Consider the following 20239-nt stretch of genomic DNA (forward strand, 5'->3'; position numbering starts at 1 on the left):
AGTTTGGAGCGGCAAACTAAAGGTAGGGCTAAAATTCAACAAAAAAATGGGTAGGGCTAAAATTTCACCAAAAAAGGTAGGGCTAAAATGGGCCCAATCATGTGATTAAAGGGCTCCCATGAGCGAGCGAGGCCCACCGCGGTCTGCGTGACCGGAAACTGCCTTGTCTGTTTCCTTCTTGTTCTTGTCCTTTGCTCGATACCCTAGAGATACTCTCTCCCTTTTTTTACTGCAAATTTACGCTAAAAGGTTGTAATTTAAAGGCAACCGTCAATCTCTGCCAAAAAAAAGTGTAGGGTGGATAGGGGAAAAGAAGCATAGGCAAAATGAAATAAAGAAGAACAAGGCTACAATGGCACTGCCAGCGTAAAGATTAGCTTTGCATTTGGGCGGGAGTTTACACGGATTGAGTCCTGACGATCGATGCGGTGCAACGCAATTTCAACCTAATCATGATTCCATGATGATATGAAAATTAGACCGGCCGGCCGGTTGCTAGCTGCTGCTAGTACCTTGATTTTCAAAAGAAAATTAAACACGCTTGCCAGCTGAACCAACATTACCTATATTCTTGTGCTTGGTCACTTTCCTCGTCTTCTTTCAGGCTCTGATCTTTCTCGGGTTCGTTCATCGAGACCTCCGGCATAAGTTTATGTTTCTTTTCTGAACGGTGAGGTTAAAATCTCTCATACTGTGCATCAGTGCGTCAACATCCTCGATGTAAATTTCATAAAGTTTTGGGTGCTTTTTATACTTTTTATAACCCTTCATGTAGATCTAGGTTCTTCTCTACAGAAAAAAAGATATTACATATCAGTTAAAATTAAGATACCGACTGACCTAAACGTTTTGCTAGCCGTTGTTTGCCACGAGGCCGAGGAACACAATGATCGCCGAGCGAGAGCACAGCTAACCACTATACCCCCTATCCAATCCTCTCATACTCGTCTGCAATACAATATGCGCATGACGCAATCTTAGAACCACTAGTAAAAAAAGGGTCAATTGTGAAGCACATTAGTCACGGTTTGTAACAGAACCGACACTGAAGTGATCAATAGTACCGGTTCGTGGCGGCGATCAATAGTACCGGTTCATGGCAAACCTCGGTACTAAAGAGGCTGTGGCAGCCTGCGGTCAGGCTATGGCCCCACCACTAATGAGGTTATGGCAAGCTGTTTTTAGTTCCACCTCGCTCCCCTAACAAGGTTTTACCACCTTAAATATGAGACTTCTCAAACTATCACAAGCACTTGGTCTTCATTGAACTCTATGTGTAGAATTTGTGGCCGCAATGTGAGTCTTCACCGATTTACAAATCGTTGATGACTCATATTGACAATTCAGATTGTACACAAAAATATCATTGATGATCAAAGTATTTTTGATGTATAAGATCATATTGACTGGAAAGAAATATAAGATCATGATCTAAATGCTCTTATATTTTTTGCGTTCCGTATGCACCATTCAAAGCGACGTCATCAATTTTCAACTTTTTCTGACATCATTTGCTATTTTTCGGTCATTTACCGATTTGTTTAGAGAGCTAAATGACCCTGAAATTGAAGAGCACTACAAATGAACTCTGAAAAAGTCAAAACTTGGCATGGTATCATCATTTCACCCACATAGCATGTGCAGAAAAGTACAGAGGGTTACGGAAAAAATTGGATGCACTTCGTTTACAAACTGGACAATCTCTTCTGAAGTATCCGGGTTTCTGACGAAAACTCATCTGTTACAAAGGCATTTCCTTTTTTAAACTTATTACAACTCCAGACTTTTTGTGTATTCAATATGCACCATTCAAAGCAATGCCATCAACTTTCAACCATTTATGCCTTCATTTGCTATTTTTCATACATTTAATGATTTGTTTTGAGAGCTAAATGACCTTGAAATTGAAAAGCACTACAAATGAACTCTGAAAAAGTTGAAACTTGCCATGGTATTATCATTTCACCCATATAGCATGTGCAAAAATAAATAAAGCAGAAAAGAAAAAATCGAAACTCTACAAAAAAAACTACTCAGAAATAAATAGAAGAAATAAATAAAGCAGAAAAGAAAAAAAATATAAAAAAACTACTCAGAAATAAATAGAAGAAAATAAATAAAGCAGAAAAGAAAAAACTATACAAAAAAACTACTCATAAATAAATAGAAGAAAATAAATAAAGCAGAAAAGAAAAAAACTATATAAAAAAACTACTCAGAAATAAATAGAAGAAAATAAGTATAGCAAAAAAGAAAAAAACGATATAAAAAACTACTCAGAAAAAAATAGAAGAAAAAATAAAGCAGAAAAGAAAAAAAACTATATAAAAAAAAATTGGGGCGCTGCCATGTGGGCCTGCTAGACCACGGGCGTGCAATTTCAGGCCCACAAGACCGAGGAGGCTCACAGGGCAGCGTGTCGTAGTTAGGCCCAGAAGACTGCTTTATAGAGGAGTTCAAAAGGACAGTCGCGGCTGGTTTTATAAACCAGTGCGGCTGCCCTTCGCCCGGCGAGGTGGGACTAAACTTTGTGCACCGCGGGTGGCAGCGCACCACCTTTAGTATCGGTTGGTGGCTTCAACCGGTACTAAAGGGTGGTCTTTAGTACCAGTTGGATCCACCAACCGGTACTAATGACATGCTCTTCCCGCCTTTTGGCCTGACCAAAGTTGGCCTTTAGTACCGGTTGGTGTACTAAAGGCCTCTCCTATATATACAACACTTACGAAAATTTTCAGTTAGTTCTTGTTCGTCTTCGTCGCGCTCAGCCCCCGTCGCCGCCCCCGCCCCGTATCGCGCCCCGTCCCCGTCGTCGTCGTCGCGCACCAGCCATCCTCGTCCCCGTCGTCGCGCGCGCCCCGGCCGTCCCCGTCCCAGTCGTCGCGCTCCCCGGCCGTCCCCATCGTCCCGCGCCCCGGCCGTCCCCATCGTCCCGCGCCCCGGCCATCCCCGTCATCGACGTCGCCGCCCCCGTCGCGCCGTCCCCGTCGTCGCCGTCTCGCGCCGCCGCCCCCGCTCGTACGTACACACACACACATACACACACACACAATTTTTTACTTATTTTCTGTTTTCTGTTTTTTAGATTAATGCATGTCAAATTGTTAATTAGATGAATTACCTAGATAAGAATGTTAGATTAATGTCGAATGTTAGATATGAATTAGATAGAAAAGTTAAATATTAATGTCAATTGTTAGATGAATTAGTTAGATATTAATTAGGTATGAGATTTGAACTAGTTGAATTAATATAACTAGTTTATTTTTAGTAAATGCTTAGTTGAATTAATAGAACTAGTTGAATTAATAGAACTAGTTGAATTAATAGAACTAGTTGAATTAGTTGAAATAATAGAACTAGTAATGTTTCACCTATATATAGAACTTAACTAGCTAGATGTTAATGTTAATGATTTTTTCTATCATTTGTTAATGATTTTTTCTGTTTTTTAATTATATATATATAGTTTATATAAATGTTAGATTAATTAGATAGAAATATATGTTAGATACTACTGTCAAATGTTAGATGAATATTAGAATTAGCTAGATACCAATTAATGTTAGATAGTAAGTGTTTAATGTTTCACCTATATGAACATAGGAAATGTCATCTGACGATGAAAAAAATTTCATTATGTGCGAACACTGTGAAGACCAACGCGGCCTGTGCGGCAGAAATTTCTTGTTGATAATAGGCGCTTCAGCATCAAGCTGGATGCGACATTCGAAGTGGATACAGTAAGTCACAACGGCAAATATTTTTTTGTAATAAAGCATGACTTATGCTTCATTTGCTTCAACTTATAATTTTAAATTTTCACTATTCTACTAGCGCATCCCCTGCCATGCAAGAATTTTTGTCTTGGATTAAGATAGGTTTCAGTGCTATGGATGATATGGAGGTAAAGAGAGTTTACTTGAAGACTGAGCATGTGTATACTTTCAACGTCAAATTATACAATGCAGACACATACACCCATTTTGAATGCAAAACTTGGCACGCACTATGCAAGGCTTATGAATTTGAGCCTGATATGGTTATCACCTTTGATATTCGTCCGGAAGATGATATTGAAGGTAATAGAGACATCTGGATCGATGTGCAGACGCCTCCAATTTTATCATTATGTGAGTTTTTCTCAACCATGTTTATGTCTTTGATATTGTTTATTCAAAAATAGTTGACAACTAATTTCTATTGTCAGCTTATTTCAATTCAAGCAAACATGTCCGGCGCTTGGTAGACAGGACCTACTACTGTCCCGGGGCTGAACTAAATTGCGAGGAGATAAGTCATTATGTTTCATGACTTGAGGATCTTCATACTGTCAAGACAAATTTTCTTCCTGCACAAATGTTAGTACTCAAAACGTGCGACCAATAGTGATCCTATTGAACTACGGTCACATCTATAATGGAAAGATGGTAAGATTTTTACTATTTGTCCTTAGTGCATCTTTTGCATACATTATTTTTGAAGCTAAACTTTTATTGCTAAGTATATTAATTACTATACGATGTTCTTCAATAGGGACTCCCGATGACAGTTGTGCCTCAGTGGATCGAGACTAAAGGTCGCATGCCAATGGTTAGCTTACGACCAAGATATCCTACATTGCACATGAGTGCATTCAGGATTTCTGAAAAGTGATGAATGCTTAATAATGAAAGATTGGAGCAAAATTGTTAACGATCCCAGAGAAGTACTAGGGAGCAGCAAGGAGAAGCGCATCCCACGATTAGGAGACAGATTCATCTGCATGCTCCAGTATGATGAATCTGGAGAGCTATACATTTTCTATGCTATTTTACCTGAGAGGGAGCAGCAAGAGTGATTTAGCTAGTTCATGCTCTTAGTACTTGTCCTCTCATGTCCGTATTCTTCGTCCTGAACTTAATCTCAAAGAGTGGTTTGCTTGTTATGAAGGCTTATAATATCATGACCATGTTGAACTCGATGATATCTTTGCATATGATACAAGTGAATGTTTTTTTTAAGCTAGTGTTGGTGGTGATTAGATAGCGGTAATGAGTATGATATTTAAATAGTGGTAATGACGACTACGATGATTTTTAGCTAGCTATTATACTGTTGTTGGTGATGATATGATGCAAGAGTTTATATATTAATATGTGATGATGGTGATGATGATGATGAGTTATTATATATATCATTTATGAAAGAAACCACAAATTAGTTTGAACTGGATGGATCCTAGCTAAGTGATATATGCCATATACATATTACTTGATCACCTATATGGCATATACTTGATCACTCAGCTAGCTAGGATCCACATGCATCCAGTCAAAACTAATCTGCGGTACTTTCACCTAATGATTTAACAACTCATTATAACATAAAACAATCCTAAATTAAATTGATAACACAAATTTAAAGGAAAAATAAAAATAAAATCAAAACCCACAAACATTTAGTACCGGTTGGTGTTACCAACCGGTACTAATGATCTACTGCACCCGTGACCTGGCTCGTGCCACGTGGTGGCACTTTAGCGCCGGTTCGGTTTGTGCCGAACCGGTACTAAAGGGGGGGCCTTTAGTGCCCACCCTTTAGTGCCGGTTATAGAATCGGTACTAAAGGCCTTTACGAACCGGGACTAAAGCCCGGTTCTGCACTAGTGAACCCTCATTCACAATAAGGGAACCCGCAAATTTTCTCCCGCACCTGTCCGTGGACGGAAAGGACTAGTCCGCGGACATGGATACGGGAGGCCGTCATCCAACGTTGTACGCATACATTTCAAACTCTTTTCAACAAACCGGATAAAATTCATGCAAAAATGACCGGATTTCATATAAAAATGCCGACGTTCGTGCAAACACGATGAATTTTCATTAGATTTCGAACATTTAGAAAAAAAACCAACCTAATCCTAAACCTATCCTACAGCGGTGGCGGCCGGCATCCAAGCTATTGTCGTCCTTCATCCATCATCTTCATTAGCACCGACAATAAAACTGATAAAGTGAAGTTGCGGTCTCCGGCAAGGATTTGGGTTCTTCTCTAGAAAAAAAACATTACATATCAGTTAAGATTAAGATATCGATTGACCTACACGTTTTGCTCTCGTTTGCCACGAGGCCAGGGAACACGATGATCGCCAAACAAGAGCGCAACTAACCACTATCCCCTCTATCCGATCCTTTGATACTCACCCGCAACACATTACGCGCATGACGCAATCTCGGAACCCTCGTTTACAATAATGCCACCACTGCCCGCCGGCATGAAAACTATCAAATGCGCTCATATTTTCACACACTGAAAGATGGCTTCTAATGTTTCCTAGACTGGTTCGTCGTGGCTTCCTGTAAACCACGAGACCCAAATTAACAACCACACCGACAATCTTTTCCACTACAAGCTTAAAACTAGTCACAATAGAAGTAACTTAACTAGTAACATCACACATTTTAATACAAGATTGCTTATGTGGCAACTAATTAATGAGAAGAGAGGGGTTTATGATAACTTCACACATTTCAAGGCATAATGTGTCTATAGCCTAATAAATGAACTCTTTCATGATACCATCCATATGTTACTACCCACTATGGAGGTAGTAACATAGACCGGTAACATCGCCAAGTTAATACTTTATGTTACTCCCCGCTGTGAGCAGTCTAATTAAAACGCGGACTTAAATAAATGAAGAAGAACGAAGAGCCTCACCGAGAAATTAGCACGCCGGCCGGGATTACAGCTAGGGACATGACATGATGCTCCGGAAGAGAGGGGCTTTGCACATGATTAGTCGTAATCCAGTGCAGCTAGCTAGGTACTCAAAGTTTTGAAATCCATGCTTGCGTGGAGAATATTCCCGGTCAAACACATGCGTTTCCGTGCGGACAAGACAGAACATACGATCTGCTAGCAGGCGAAGCCGCAGTGTCCTCGGTCGATCAGTTCCATATATACGTGCGTGCGTTTTTCTTTTCATCCACTATTTTTGGCACCGTCTGAACGATTAAACACAAACAAAAGGCCTGTTCGGAATCTCTCCCGTCCGCTCCGCTCCACTTCGCGGAGATTAAGAAGCTCAGTTTGAGCTGCTCCGTGAAAATAAGCTGCAGTTTCCTCTGTTCCGGAAACGCAGTCCAGAGAGCGAAGAGGAACCGAACAGACCTAAGGTGATATACCATGGGCTGGTACTTGGAACTGGATAGGATAGGGTGGTCTCGTTTTCTCCTCCTCGATCAGAAAATGAAAGTTCCGGGAGCACATGAGCTGGCTGCTTACGCAGTACGCACCACCTGCCTACCTCTATTTGTTTAGCCAGCCATCCAACCTGCAACAGGACTACCGGAGAGCATCGAATATTGCATTCGTGAACAGTAATATGTGTGCAAATGTATACACAATATGTCTGTTTATTGCCAACATTTTAGCTTGGAGTGATCAATTGCACCTTAGAGCATCTGCAGCCCCAAACCCGCCTCGTACATTCGGACGGGTCATCCGGTCATGATTTTTTTACCCAGACGCTCCCCCTCAAACGGGCCTCAAATGTCCGGACTGACTGGCACCACTCATATCCAGCTCAAATATGGGGCGGATATAGGGGTGTCTAACCGCGCTCGCCATGGAGGACTGACAAAGGGATCCCACGCGGACTCGCCCGAAAACCGGCGATCCGACGAACGCCTTCTCCGTTGCCGCGGGTGTGAACGCCGTGTGGCGCCGCTCCGGTTCACCACCCGAGACCAAATCCGTCTACTTAACCCGGCCGGCATCCCGCAACCCTAACCCATCCACCTCCCCCTCTTCGTGCAGCCAATCTGAACCCATCCACCTCCTCCCTCTCCCGCTCTGCACACGTTCCGTCATTGTCCGGAGGAAGATCATCTACTACACAATCCTCACGCCGGAGCACCGGTACTAGATCCAGCAGAAGATCCGAGAGAGACAAGCCGCGTGCGTCGCCCGCAGCGCTGCCGGGCTGCCTCCGAACTCGCCGGAGCCGGAGGAGCAGGAGGAGCGGTCGGGGAAGAGGAGGAAAAGAAGCTGGCTCCGATGGAGGTGGAGGAGGTGGAGCTGCCGGGCTTCAACATGGAGCAAGCAGAGGCGAAGTTCGTCGTCGCCCAATCAGAGTTGATGGCGGAGCAGCAGGCCGTTCTAGAGTCCATCCAGGATGAGGCTTGTGTGGAGGCCAACCAGGCATTCCTCTGGTAGTAACAGGCGGCATCCGACGCACTCTTCGCAGAACTCGACGTGGAGATAAAGGAGGAGGAGGCTCGAGCGGAGGCGCCGGAGCTGCAGCTGCCGCCCATGCTGCCGGAGCCGGGCACGGAGATCGTCGACATCTCCGATGATGAGTACCTAGATGATCGACGTAGCATGTAGGTTTATTACATTTGCATGTCCTTGTATGAATTTAAGAATCTAATATGAGATACTCCAATCTAGATGTAACTACTGAAATCGTATGCGGTCCGCGTCTACGGGCGTCTGAGGGGCATATATCCGGCTGTAGATGCTCTAAGAACCGAGCTTGGAGTGCGCAACTGGATGCCATACCAGACTGAACATGACATCTGACAGAGAAAAACTAAGAAGCTGTTTTTGTTGGTAGCGGGTAGCTAACTAATCTGTTGTGCAGAGCAGTGAGTAGATCTTACTACATCAGTAATAATCGGTTAATTTCTAGCCTTGCAAGTTACCTACAGTTAGTTGGACACTTGAACCCAAAGTAACCGACGTGGCGTCTCTCGCCGGACCCTGCTGGCGCACCAAGAACGAAAGGGAAGCTAGCAGAGGTGGCAGACTGGCAGCTATGGCCATGAGAAAAATGTAACAAAGGCAGACGGACAGACATGGCGGAAATGGGTAGCTTTGTTTTTTAGGCAAGGAAATGGGTAGCAGAAAGACGACGATTAAGCTCGGAGTGGGCAAACCAAAGGTAGGGCTAAAGGAGGCCCAAGCATGTGATTAAAGGGCGCCCATGAGCAACCGAGGCCCACCGGCCTCCGCGTGGCCGGAAACCGTCCTGTCTGCTCCCCTCTTGTCTTTGCGGTCGCCATCGATTCCCCAGAGATCCTGTGTTCGTTCTAGAGCCAAATTTTGAATCCAAAAGGGTTAAATTACATGAAAGCAAAAAAAAAAAAAGGCAGCTGAACGAAATAAAGTAGAACATGGCCAAAAGGGCAGTGAAACGTTTAGGCGGGAGTTTACATGGATCAGGACCTGTGCATGGACGCAAATGCAACCCGGTTAATATGTTCAGGCATTCGACTACAACATGTCCACGTGAGCAATGTGCTCCACGGATTCGATCCAATCCAATCATGACTGATTTCGTAAGAATGTGGGAAAAAGATCGGCCGGTCGGTTGCTATAACCCGGACCTGATTGGTTTCATTCAAAAAAGATTAGCACGCGTGCCAGCTCGATCAACTCACTCGGCTGAGATGATCCAAAACATACTTCATCATTTGAATATCGTGCGTCTGATCCTCGAGGCAGGGGAACACAACCAACCACTACGGCCCTATCCGATCCCCTGACTGATGCTCACCGGCAATCCACAGATTACGCGCATGATCCTAGCAATTTCTTCGCTCGTTTACAATAATTTCGGGTTCGGCCAGCATGATCATTATCCATCCAATGGTTTCTAGACTGGTTCGTCCCGGCTTCCTATCCTATTATATATTAACATAACGATCGCATAATCGGAGTCGACAAGCCGTACGTACTCCGAGCACCGACAATCTTTTTGTACAAACTTGATTAAGACGCCGACGTATAATAATCAAATGAACATGAAAAAATCGGCCCGCCGACGGGGGCATGGTTTCACGAGTCCCCTGGCCTGCCGTCGCTCGTACGGCCAGGGCCAAATACACATGACATGATACTCCCAGCCCAGCGCCAGAGCCAGAGGAGAAGGATCCTGCTTCTGCACATGATGTGCAAGTCGTAATCAAATGTCGCTGGTGGCAGCTAATAATTTCCTTCGTGGTTTCAACGTCCCATTAATTTGCGCTGCTGACACGGTGCTTGCGTGGAGAATATTCCCGGTCAAACAACACATGCGTGGGGACAAAAACGCACAACATACGACCAGCAGGGGGTTTAGTCTCCTCGATCCATCTCTAGTCTGTTCAACAGACCATACATATACATCCGTGCGTGTGTTTCTTTTCCCCCACTAATTTGGCACCGTCTGAACGAACGAACGAACGATTGTATATATAGAGTAAACAAAAACGCAGAGGTACCACCAAAGTGATATTTTATGGGCAGGCACTTGGAAGTGGATAGGATAGGGTGGTTTCGTTTCCTCCTGCCATCCGTCCGGAAATATTTGTCCTAAAAATTGATAAAAATAAAAGCATTTATAACTAAAAAAAATCTAGATATAACAATTTCTGGGATAAGTATTTTCGGACGGAGTGAGTAATTTGGAAGTTGAGGCAGCATATGAGGTGGCGGCTTACGCACGTCCCGCCTACCCCTGTTTGTTTGTTTGTTTAGCGGGATTGTTTTAGGCAACCATCGAACCTGGCTACTAGCCGCAACAGGAGAAACGAGTAGTACTGCATTTGCGTCCAAAGTCTATCCCTCGCCGTGGAGTACGTAAATACACTGCGTGTTGTTTATTCCGGGGCGCAACAATTTCCGCTTCCTTCAAACGCGGGCGTACTCCTGACTCACTGACTCGCAGGCAGTTGCTGCAGTGGTACGTATCGACCCATGGGTAGGTGGTACGACGAGCCTGCCTGCAAAATGTGGGCGAAAAGGACGTACCAGTATGTGATTTTCCAAGCATATACTTATATTTTTTGTTTCCCTTCCGGATAACCCAGGCACGTCTTCCACTGAATTCCACGGCCCATTTCGTCAACACCCAAAAGTTCAGCCAGTCCACTCAGATTATTAGGAAGAAAAAATATGAAAAAGAGCAGCTAGCGTTGGCGCACCTAATTAACCTTCGAGATTGCTCGGAAATGGTCTCGAAGCCAAATCACCCCAAGATTAGGATTTTTCCCACGGATTGCGACAAAAAGATTTGATTTCTCGCAGGATAACGTAGTAAATAGGCTGGCCCTTGGATTCACCGGGGCCGCGCATGTCGCTTGCGCCGTCCGTCGTCCATTCGATAATGTCAAAAAGCGGATGTGAATATACAAAGAGAAAACGACGGCCTACTTTCAGAAACAAGAAGAAAAACGACGGCCTGGCCAGCCGTGACGCATACTCATCTCAGAAACGAAAAAACAATGTGAATGCAATGCCTAATCCTTCTCCCGGATCACCATCGAGTATGTCATCGGAAGCCTTAATAATGCATTATTACCAGCAGTACATGTACATCAGGCCGCAAAATATCAAAAACCACGGCCGTCCAACACACATAGGACACACACACACATACACAGAATAATAAGTACCAAAAATATCCAAAGCAAACATCGACGCAGAATAATTCCGGAAATATCCACAAGGAATATCAACGCCGGGAGAATATTCCAGATAGAGCGAGCGGCGTACTCCATGCCCATGCGTACCTATCCATCCTCCCGGGCGCCGCGGGCGAGAGCACAACACCAATTTTGCCGCCACCATCCATCAGATCCTTCGCTACCATCAAAGGTTCAAGGCGGCCAGCCTCCAAAATCCAAAATTCAATGCCTGCAAATTTTCTTGCCCGCCACGACGCACGGTCCAATGAACGAGGATTAACTCCCCGTACTTAATCGCTTCTTAATGTGGAAATCGTCGCCGGTTCAATTGTCCCGATCGGCGATTGATCACCACGTCGCTCTCGGATCGACGACAGCGGCGGCGACCGAGGCTAGATTAAGCACACCGGTCCACGATTCAACGCCAGCCTAGCTCGCCGCCAACGACCGCGCACGCAATTTGCGACCTATTCGTTGATCATCTCATTCATCTCTTAATTTAGCCAAACCACTGGGGGTTAAAATCAAATTAATTAAGCAATGGAGCTCGTGGCAGGAACAAGATCGACCATCGGACGCGCGATGGAAGGCAGGGGAACCAAAATTTGATCGGAGGCACGCATCGGTTCATGGAGGATGGATGCCTCCGGTCCGAGTAAAAACTAGGGCTAAGCTAAGCTAGTGGAGCCTCTCGTCGCTGTCTGCTAGTATGTCAGCATTGCTCTTCTGCCGGCCGGCCGGCCGGCCGGCGAGCGCAGGTCGTCGGCGCTGATGAATGAGTTTTCGGGCGGCGGGTCGCGTCACATGACGGAGCAGGAGTTGGGGTTCTCGTCGCTGAACATCTGCGAGGGCGGCGCCGTGTCGAAGTGGTAGGGCGGCGGGTACGGCTGGTACGCCTGGTGGTTGGGGTGCTCCTGCTGGTAGTAGCCGCCGCTGGGGTGCTGCTGCTGGTAGTAGCCGCCGGCCTCTCTTGGTTGCTGGTAGTAGCCGCCGGCGTCGCCGCCCGGGTGCTGCTGCTGGTAGTAGCCGCCGGCGTCGCCGCCCGGGTGCTGCTGCTGGTAGTAGCCGTTGGCGCTGGGGTGCTGCTGTTGTTGGTAGTAGCCGCCGCTGCCGGCGCCGGCGTACCCCGCGCCGTCGGCATTGCCGCCGTAGGGGCTGTAGTAGCTGGGCGGGGGCCCCTGCGGCTGCGGGTACGGCACCTGGCCGTACGGCGAGACGTGGTGCGTCCTCGCCTGGACCGGCGCGGGCGCCACGGAGGCCGCGGCGGACGCCATGGACGGGCCCGCCACCTCGATGCCTTTCCCCTTGTCCTGGCTCATGACGACGTGGTCGCCGCCCGCCTCTTTGTCTGTCTTCTTCTCGGCGTCGCCGGCGCCCTTGTTGTCCTTCTTCTCGTCGCCGGCGCCCTTGTCCTTCTTGCCGGGCGCGACGGCCTCGACGGCGCGGTTGAGCTTCTCGGTCAGGTACGCCACCATGGCGGGGACGTCCATGGTGCCCGTGACCTTGACCTCGTCCTTGGCATTGCCCTCCAGCTCCACATGCTTGACCCCTGGAGTAGACAAGACACACAGAGAATCGTCAATTTCGAACGGAAGACACAAAATTAACAGCAGAACAAGCAGAGAAATCAAAGAATCAAGAAGAATCCGAGCAAAACAGCACCTTTTATTTTGTATATCCGGCGTCTGATGCGGTCGGCGCAGCCGTCGCAGTGGAGGCGGATCTTGAGCAGCACCGTGGTCTCCTGCGAAAGAGAAATCGAAGCGGAGAGATCGTGAGCCGCGAGGTCGGTGGGACGGGCGTGGTGGTTGGGGGCAGAGTATTGCGTGGGGGTAGGATTTGCTGCGTGTGTTGTGTACCGACCTGGAGCTCCGTGGGCTTCTTCTCCTCGGTGGGGGTGGGCGGTTGCTTCTTCGCCGCGTCTTCCTCTTTGGGCGGCTGCGGCTTGGAGGCGCCGGCCTTATCCCCCTTGTCGGCTCCGCCGCCCCCCTTGTCGGGATCCTTCTTGTCGCCCTCCTTGTCGGGGCTCTTCTTCTCGGCCGCGGCGGGGGCTGCTGCGGGCTTGGCCGGGCCGGGGCCGGCGCCGGAGGAGACGATCTCGACGGGCTTCTTGGTCCGGGACTCGATCCGCGCCTTGAGCGCGGCCGCGTCGGCCGTCCCCGCCACGACGACCCTGTTCGCCGCCGCGTCGGCCACCACCGACTGCACACCTGTCGAGAAGCAGCGATTCAGCACCAGACCAAACAAAAATGCAGAGAAGGGCAGAAGAAATCGGCGGCGGGATGGAGCGGGCGCGTACCGGGCATGCTCTTGATGCTGTTGCGGACCTTCTTGGCGCAGCCGGCGCAATGCAAGACCATCTTGAGCACGACTGGCGGCGGCGGCTCGGCGGCGCCCTCGACGGCGCCGGGAGCCTCCTTCCCCGCCCCCATGGAGACCGACGAGGCTGGCTAGCTACGCTCTGTGGCTCTCCGCGGGATTTTTCTAGACTCTTCCTCTCTACCTCTCTCCTACACGTGTTGGCGCGAGCGGGGGAGCGTGGGTGTTTGACGGCGCGGGCGAGGGAAGAAAGCCAAGCGGAACGAGACGAAACAAAACGGCAGTGCGGCGCGGGCGGGGATAAATAGGCGGGGGGAGGAGCGGGCGGAAGGAAAGGGCCGGAGGAGGTAGAAGGCAAGCGGAAGCCGTGTGGCGCGCGGCGGGGCGGGGCGGGGCCCGCGCGTCAGGCGGTGCCGGTCGCCCGATCCGATCCACGTCCGCGGTGCGCGTGGCGGTAAGTTTCTGCCCGCCGCTGCTGTTTGCGGGCGGGGTGCGGAGTGCTGGTTACGCCCGCTCGCCGTGTCATGTCATGTAAAGGTGAGCCCGTCATTGCTCGTACCACCTTTTCTTCCACCGGTCGGGTCGGATTGCCTGGCTAGCTTAGCCAAATCGTAGCGCACGCGCAATGGAGTGGCTTTTGGTTCACAAAAGGGTTCCTTTTCCGATGTCTACACGGCGTGGCTCTCCTTTGGTCCTTTTACCATAGACGTCGTGATGGACGATCTTGTACACATGTTTGCGCGTCTTGGAACGATATAGGTGAATCCATACGGCGGCAGCGCTATGTTTTCTTGTTTTAGTATTAGTTTCGAGCATGCTACACGGGCAAACAGTGGACGTCATCTCGTCTCTCGTCGGTGATGCCGTCAAGCCACCCCTCTCTTGGAACCAGCAATGATTAACGTCGGAGTGTTCTCTTGTTTTAGCCGTCTCTCTAGCCCTAGCCCTTGCTACGGGGTCTTCAAGGCGGCCTCGAAGTCTGGCAGAAAAAACAGCTTCCTCCGTACGTACAAGCCTAGAAAAAAAAAACCAGCTGCTTGGGTACAACCCCACGAAAAGCAGCTTCTTCGGTACAGACAGATAAGAAAATGGTGAGCGTTTTTTGTGGCACAAGGTAAATGGATCTATAAATAAATGTTGGTGCTCCACGACCGTTGTCTCGTGAAACGTGAAAGGTTCAGCTGGGCAGGTGGTACCTACGTACGTCAGCGGCCGTCCTCCCTGACGGCGACGCGATGTGCAGCCACCTGTCCTGTGAGCTACTGTACGTGTGCTTACGTACTGTACTACTGCCAGTACGTTCACGCGAGACAGAACGGGTCGTACAAAACTTCAGCACGTACGTACGCACGCACGCACGTACAGTCCAACAAAACCCTTGCGCGCGTTGTTGTTGTGTCGTGTGCTGTTTGACGAGGCGTTTCGTGGAGGCCAAGGGAGCTGCGAGTCCAGACAGAAAGGAAGAGAACTTGTATCGTGCTGTGATCTGTATCGTGACTCATGAGGCTCGTGTTCTATGTACTGTTCCGGTGACTGAACTATCGAATCGGAATGGGAAACGACTGTGGTGTTGGTCCTGGTGGCACTTGGGGTTTGCTCCGCATGTTCGTCGCCGCTCACGAACGGTGAACTTTCACGGCGACTCGCGACGACCGCCGCAACGACGGATGGTGGTCAGTCGCGACGCGAGGCAAATGTCAGGTCCCGAAGCGACGCGTTTCTTTTACGAGCGTTTTTTTTCCATTCAGAGACGAAGTTGGGTTTTTCTTCAGGCAACGGAGAGGAAACTGATCGGTGCGGAGGGCGCGAGCGAGCGCGTGCTCTTGGCCCAGGCCCGCGACGCGCTCATGCGCGAGGGGGCCTAGGAGATCCACTTTCTCCAATATCGCAGCACTTGCCTGTACGCGCTTACCTAAAAAAAAATCTTGCCTGTACGCGCTATACCTCTCTCAGTCTATGTGGTGGCCAGTGAATTGCATCGCGGGCGACCGATGGTTTTCCTCTCCTCCGGTATGCGCGTTTGCTCAGAAAATCAGTGTTTTTTTTCCTGAAAAAAACAGAGATAACTTTATTAATTAGAAACACCTAGCAAAAATATATCCGTGCGTTGCAACGGAAGAGAAAACATCATACATCCTAAAAAATATCAAATCGGCTGCATTGCAACGTATATGAAAAAAAATTAAATACGTACTTTAAAACCTATACAACAATCTCACATCCCAAATAGCACGATTCTACATTAGATATAAAACAAAGCATTACCCCACTTGTGACTAATCGTTACATAGCACGGAAGGGCATACGACATGTGACGCCATGTGATTGAAGCAAAATGAAAAGTAACTATACGTGCCTGGTTCAGGTGGTCAACAGACGACTCCATATTGCATTTCGCAGAATTATGCCCCTGCCCATGGCACCTACAACACCAATTCTTCACGGGGGTCTCCATATACACGGCTCGTCAGCAATATTCCTGATCATGACCTCTGGTTTCTATGCGCATGTAGCTTAGTTCAATAGCTTATGTATAAAGAGTAAAAGAAGGGAAGGCTTCACGATAGAGGTACATGATGCCAAGAAACTTTGTGGTTCAAGAGAGCAAAATGAGGACAAAGACAATAAAATAATATTTTTCTATCCAACGATAGAGAGTAATAAAATATAATCATTAGAATTTGGCTATGCAAACGAACCAACATTGTGAAGAAATTTCACCCCATGAACAACTACTACAAACAAAAAGCAAGAATTAAGACCAAACATGAATTATAAGTAAATAAATGACATGAAAAAGCAAATATATACACATGTCTGTTGCACGTGGCCCACTTTGTCCTTGGAGGAGGAGCTGTTGGTGGACGCCGTCTGTGTCGGATTGCCATCGAGCTCAACCACCGGCATGGAAGTACACCTTGAACTTGGCCGCCGTGCTAATTCCTCTTATAGAATTGAACATTTGGAGATAAGCTGATAGGAGGATTCATATGATATTGTATGTTTAGCAGATGTCTATTAAATTTGAGCATAATTATTCTCCCAAATAAACTTGTCGCAAATCCAGCTTTTTGCATACATAGAGATAAACAATGAAAATTAAGAATTGAAATTATCAAAAACAGATCATTTGGTAAATGCAACAATGACTAAGAAGTGAAATCACACAGTATAAAGAGGGTTTATAAAGAGGGTGAGGCAATTCAGACAATATTACCATTGCACTCAGTTGGCAGTCATCTCCAACCAAAACAAGATGTTTTTACCAATGTAGTGGGATCATCAATTCACACTCCCGCACTGGGGTAGTACATACAGAAGTTTTGCATTAAGCATGCAGTAGTTCTGGACCCAATTTTTGTTTACCCCATTGGGTAAATTAAGCGAGTGCGGGAGATCCTTAAGGAATTTAACGCATGTAGACCTTGCTCCATCCAGTTCCTTCTCAATAGAGGATACATGTTGTGCACAAACAGAGTTTCACAACCAAAGCCCCTTTTTAAACCCTCCTCAGTCAAGTCTACGTCACACATAAGGCCACCAAAATCATCCAACATGTGAAGCAATGTAGATATATTTATTTATCAATTATGACACTATCACGAGAAAAGCACCATCCAGGAACGTGAACGACAAGGCAATAGGGCGTGCCCAGGAGGGCACCCTGTTACCTTGTGGGCCCCACGTGGCTCCATTTGACCTAATTTCAGTTCTATAAATTCTCATATATTGGGAAACCCCTAGAGAGCCACTCGAAACTATTTTTCCGTTGCCGCAAACTTCTATTCTTCCACGGTCCCATCTAGCCTTTTCCGGTACTCTGTCGGAGGGGGAATCGATCACGGAGGGCTTCTACATCATCCTTACTGTCTTCCGATGATGCATGAGTAGTTTACCATGGATCTACGGGTCTATAGCTAGTAGCTAGATGGTTTCTTCTCTCTCTCTTTGATATTCAATACAATGTTCTCTTCAATCTTCTTGGGGTTATATTTGATGTAATCTTCTTTTGCGGTGTGTTTGTTGGGATCTAAAGAATTGTGGGTTTATGATAAGATTATTCAATGAAAATAATCGAGTCTTTTCTGAACTTTATTATGCATGATTATGGCAGATTTGCATTTCTCTCTCATCTATCTGTTTGGTTTGGCCAACTAGATTAATTTATCTTCAGGGGAGAGGTGCTCTGTAGTAGGTTCAATCTTGCAGTGTCCTCACCCGGTGACAAAAAGGGTAGCGATGCACGTATTGTATTTTTGCTAGTAAGGATAAAATGACACAGTTTATTCATATTGATTGAGTTTACTTTGTTTACATCATGTCATCTTGCTTAAAACGTTACTCTATTGTCATGAACTTAATACCGTAGACGCATGCTGGATAGCTGTCAATTGGTGGAGTAATAGTAGTAGATGCAGACAGGAGTTGGTCTACTTGTCACGAGCGTGATGCTCATATGTGTGATTATTGCTATGAATAACGTCATAACTATGCGCTTTTCTATCAATTTCCCAACAGTAATTTGTTTACCCATTGTATGCTATGTGTTCAAAAGAGAAGGCTCTAATGAAAACTATGGCCCCAGGTCTACTTTTATCATATTATAAAAACCAAAAATACCTTGTTGCAATTTATTTACTTTTATTTTGTTTTGCAATTTATCTATCTACCTGTACAAAATTTAATCATTGCAATTAACGAGTTTAAGGGAATTGGCAACCCTCTTGCCCGCGCTGGGTGCAAGTATTTGCTTTTGTGTGTGCTGAAGGAAATATGCCCTAGAGGCAATAATAAAGTTGTTATCTTATATTTTGTTATTCATGATAAATTTTTATTATTCATGCTAGAATTGTATTGATCGGAAACATAAATACATGTGTGAATACATAAACAAACACCGTGCCCCTAGTGAGCCTCTACTTGACTAGCTCGTTGATCAAAGATGGTTAAGGTTTCCTAACAATGGACATGAGTTATCATTTGATAACGGGATGACATCATTAGGAGAATGCTGTGATGCACAAGATGAAGGAAATATGTCCTAGAGGCAATAATAAAGTTGTTATTTTATATTTTCTTATATCATGATAAATGTTTATTATTCATGCTAGAATTGTATTAACCGGAAACTTGATACATGTGTGGATACATAGACAAAATATCATGTCCCTAGTAAGCCTCTGCGAGACTAGCTCGTTAATCAAAGATGGTTAAGTTTCCTAACCATAGACATGTGTTGTCATTTGATGAACAGGATCACATCATTAGAAGAATGATGTGATGGAAAAGACCCATCCGTTAGCTTAGCACATTGATCGTTCAGTTTTATTGCTATTGCTTTCTTCATGTCATATACATATTCCTTTGACTATGAGATTATGCAACTCCTGGATACCGGAGGAATACCTTGTGTGCTATCAAACGTCACAACATAACTGGGTGATTATAAATATGCTCTACATGTATCTCTGAAGGTGTTTGTTGGGTTGGCATAGATCGAGATTAGGATTTGTCACTCCGAGTATCGGAGAGGTATCTCTTGGCCCTCTCGGTAATGCACATCATAAGAAGCCTTGCAAGCAAAGTGACTAATGAGTTAGTTGCAAGATGATGCATTACGGAATGAGTAAAGAGACTTGCTAGTAAAGAGATTGAACTAGGTATGAAGATATCGACGATCAAATCTCAGGCAAGTAACATACCGATGGACAAAGGGAATAAAGTATGTTGTCATAATGGTTTGACCGATAAAGATCTTCGTAGAATATGTAGGAGCCAATATGAGCATCCATGTTCCACTATTGGTTATTGCCCGGAGAGGTGTCTCGGTCATGTCTACATAGTTCTCGAACCCGTAGGGTCCGCACGCTTAACGTTCGATGACGATTTTGTATTATATGAGTTATGTGATTTGGTAACCGAATATTGTTCGGAGTACCGGGTGAGATCACGGACATGATGAGGAGTATCGAAATGGTTGAGAGGTAAAGATTGATATATATATATATATACATATATATAGGACTCATTTTCTGTACTCCCGGGAGTATGTACTCCCATCCTCAATATACCTCTCGTACGCATTGATTATACCCATCTATCATTGTTAATATACTTTATTAAATATTCTAAGATACCCCAATACGAGTTTCATTGAAAAAAATATCATTTGTGATGTAGTTTTTATAATATACCTTTTTTCATGTACGAACAATTCAGTATATACGTACCCTTAAAAAATATGTACAGTCACATGATTTTTTTTACGAAACTCATTTTGGGGTATCTAGTAGTTATTAGTGAATTATATTAAAAATAATAAAAATGTATGAAAGATTCATCTATGGGGTATATGAGGTGTAGGAGTACGTACTCCCAGGAGTACACAACCATTTTCCTATATATATATATATATATATAGTATTCAGACATCAGAAGTGTTCTGAAGGGTACCGGGTAGATATCAGGTCACCGGAAGGGGTTCC

At 45.9% G+C, this 20239-nt stretch overlaps 1 protein-coding gene across 1 annotated transcript; it reads right to left on the minus strand.

Moving 5' to 3' along the window:
• Positions 1-11933: 11933 nt before the first annotated feature.
• Positions 11934-14041, minus strand: LOC125530663 (uncharacterized). Its single transcript, XM_048695051.2, has 4 exons — positions 13735-14041; positions 13299-13645; positions 13098-13179; positions 11934-12984 (listed from the first exon to the last, which is right to left on the minus strand). Exons 1-4 carry the CDS (start codon positions 13865-13867, stop codon positions 12236-12238), a joined length of 1311 nt encoding a protein of 436 aa, XP_048551008.2. The 5' UTR covers positions 13868-14041; the 3' UTR covers positions 11934-12235.
• Positions 14042-20239: the final 6198 nt, after the last annotated feature.

This window comes from Triticum urartu, chromosome 4A, assembly GCF_056163025.1.
Source record: "Triticum urartu cultivar PI428250 chromosome 4A, HENAU_Tu73, whole genome shotgun sequence".
In the NCBI taxonomy this organism is placed as follows: Eukaryota; Viridiplantae; Streptophyta; class Magnoliopsida; order Poales; family Poaceae; genus Triticum; species Triticum urartu.

Coding starts and splice junctions, on each gene's coding strand:
- LOC125530663 (XM_048695051.2), bottom strand. CDS start 13,867: ATGGGGGCGGGGAAGGAGGCTCCCGGCGCCGTCGAGGGCGCCGCCGAG. Junction 13,646..13,734: donor CAGCATCAAGAGCATGCCCG/GTACGCGCCCGC, acceptor GCTTCTCGACAG/GTGTGCAGTCGGTGGTGGCC. Junction 12,985..13,097: donor CCGGATATACAAAATAAAAG/GTGCTGTTTTGC, acceptor TGTCTACTCCAG/GGGTCAAGCATGTGGAGCTG.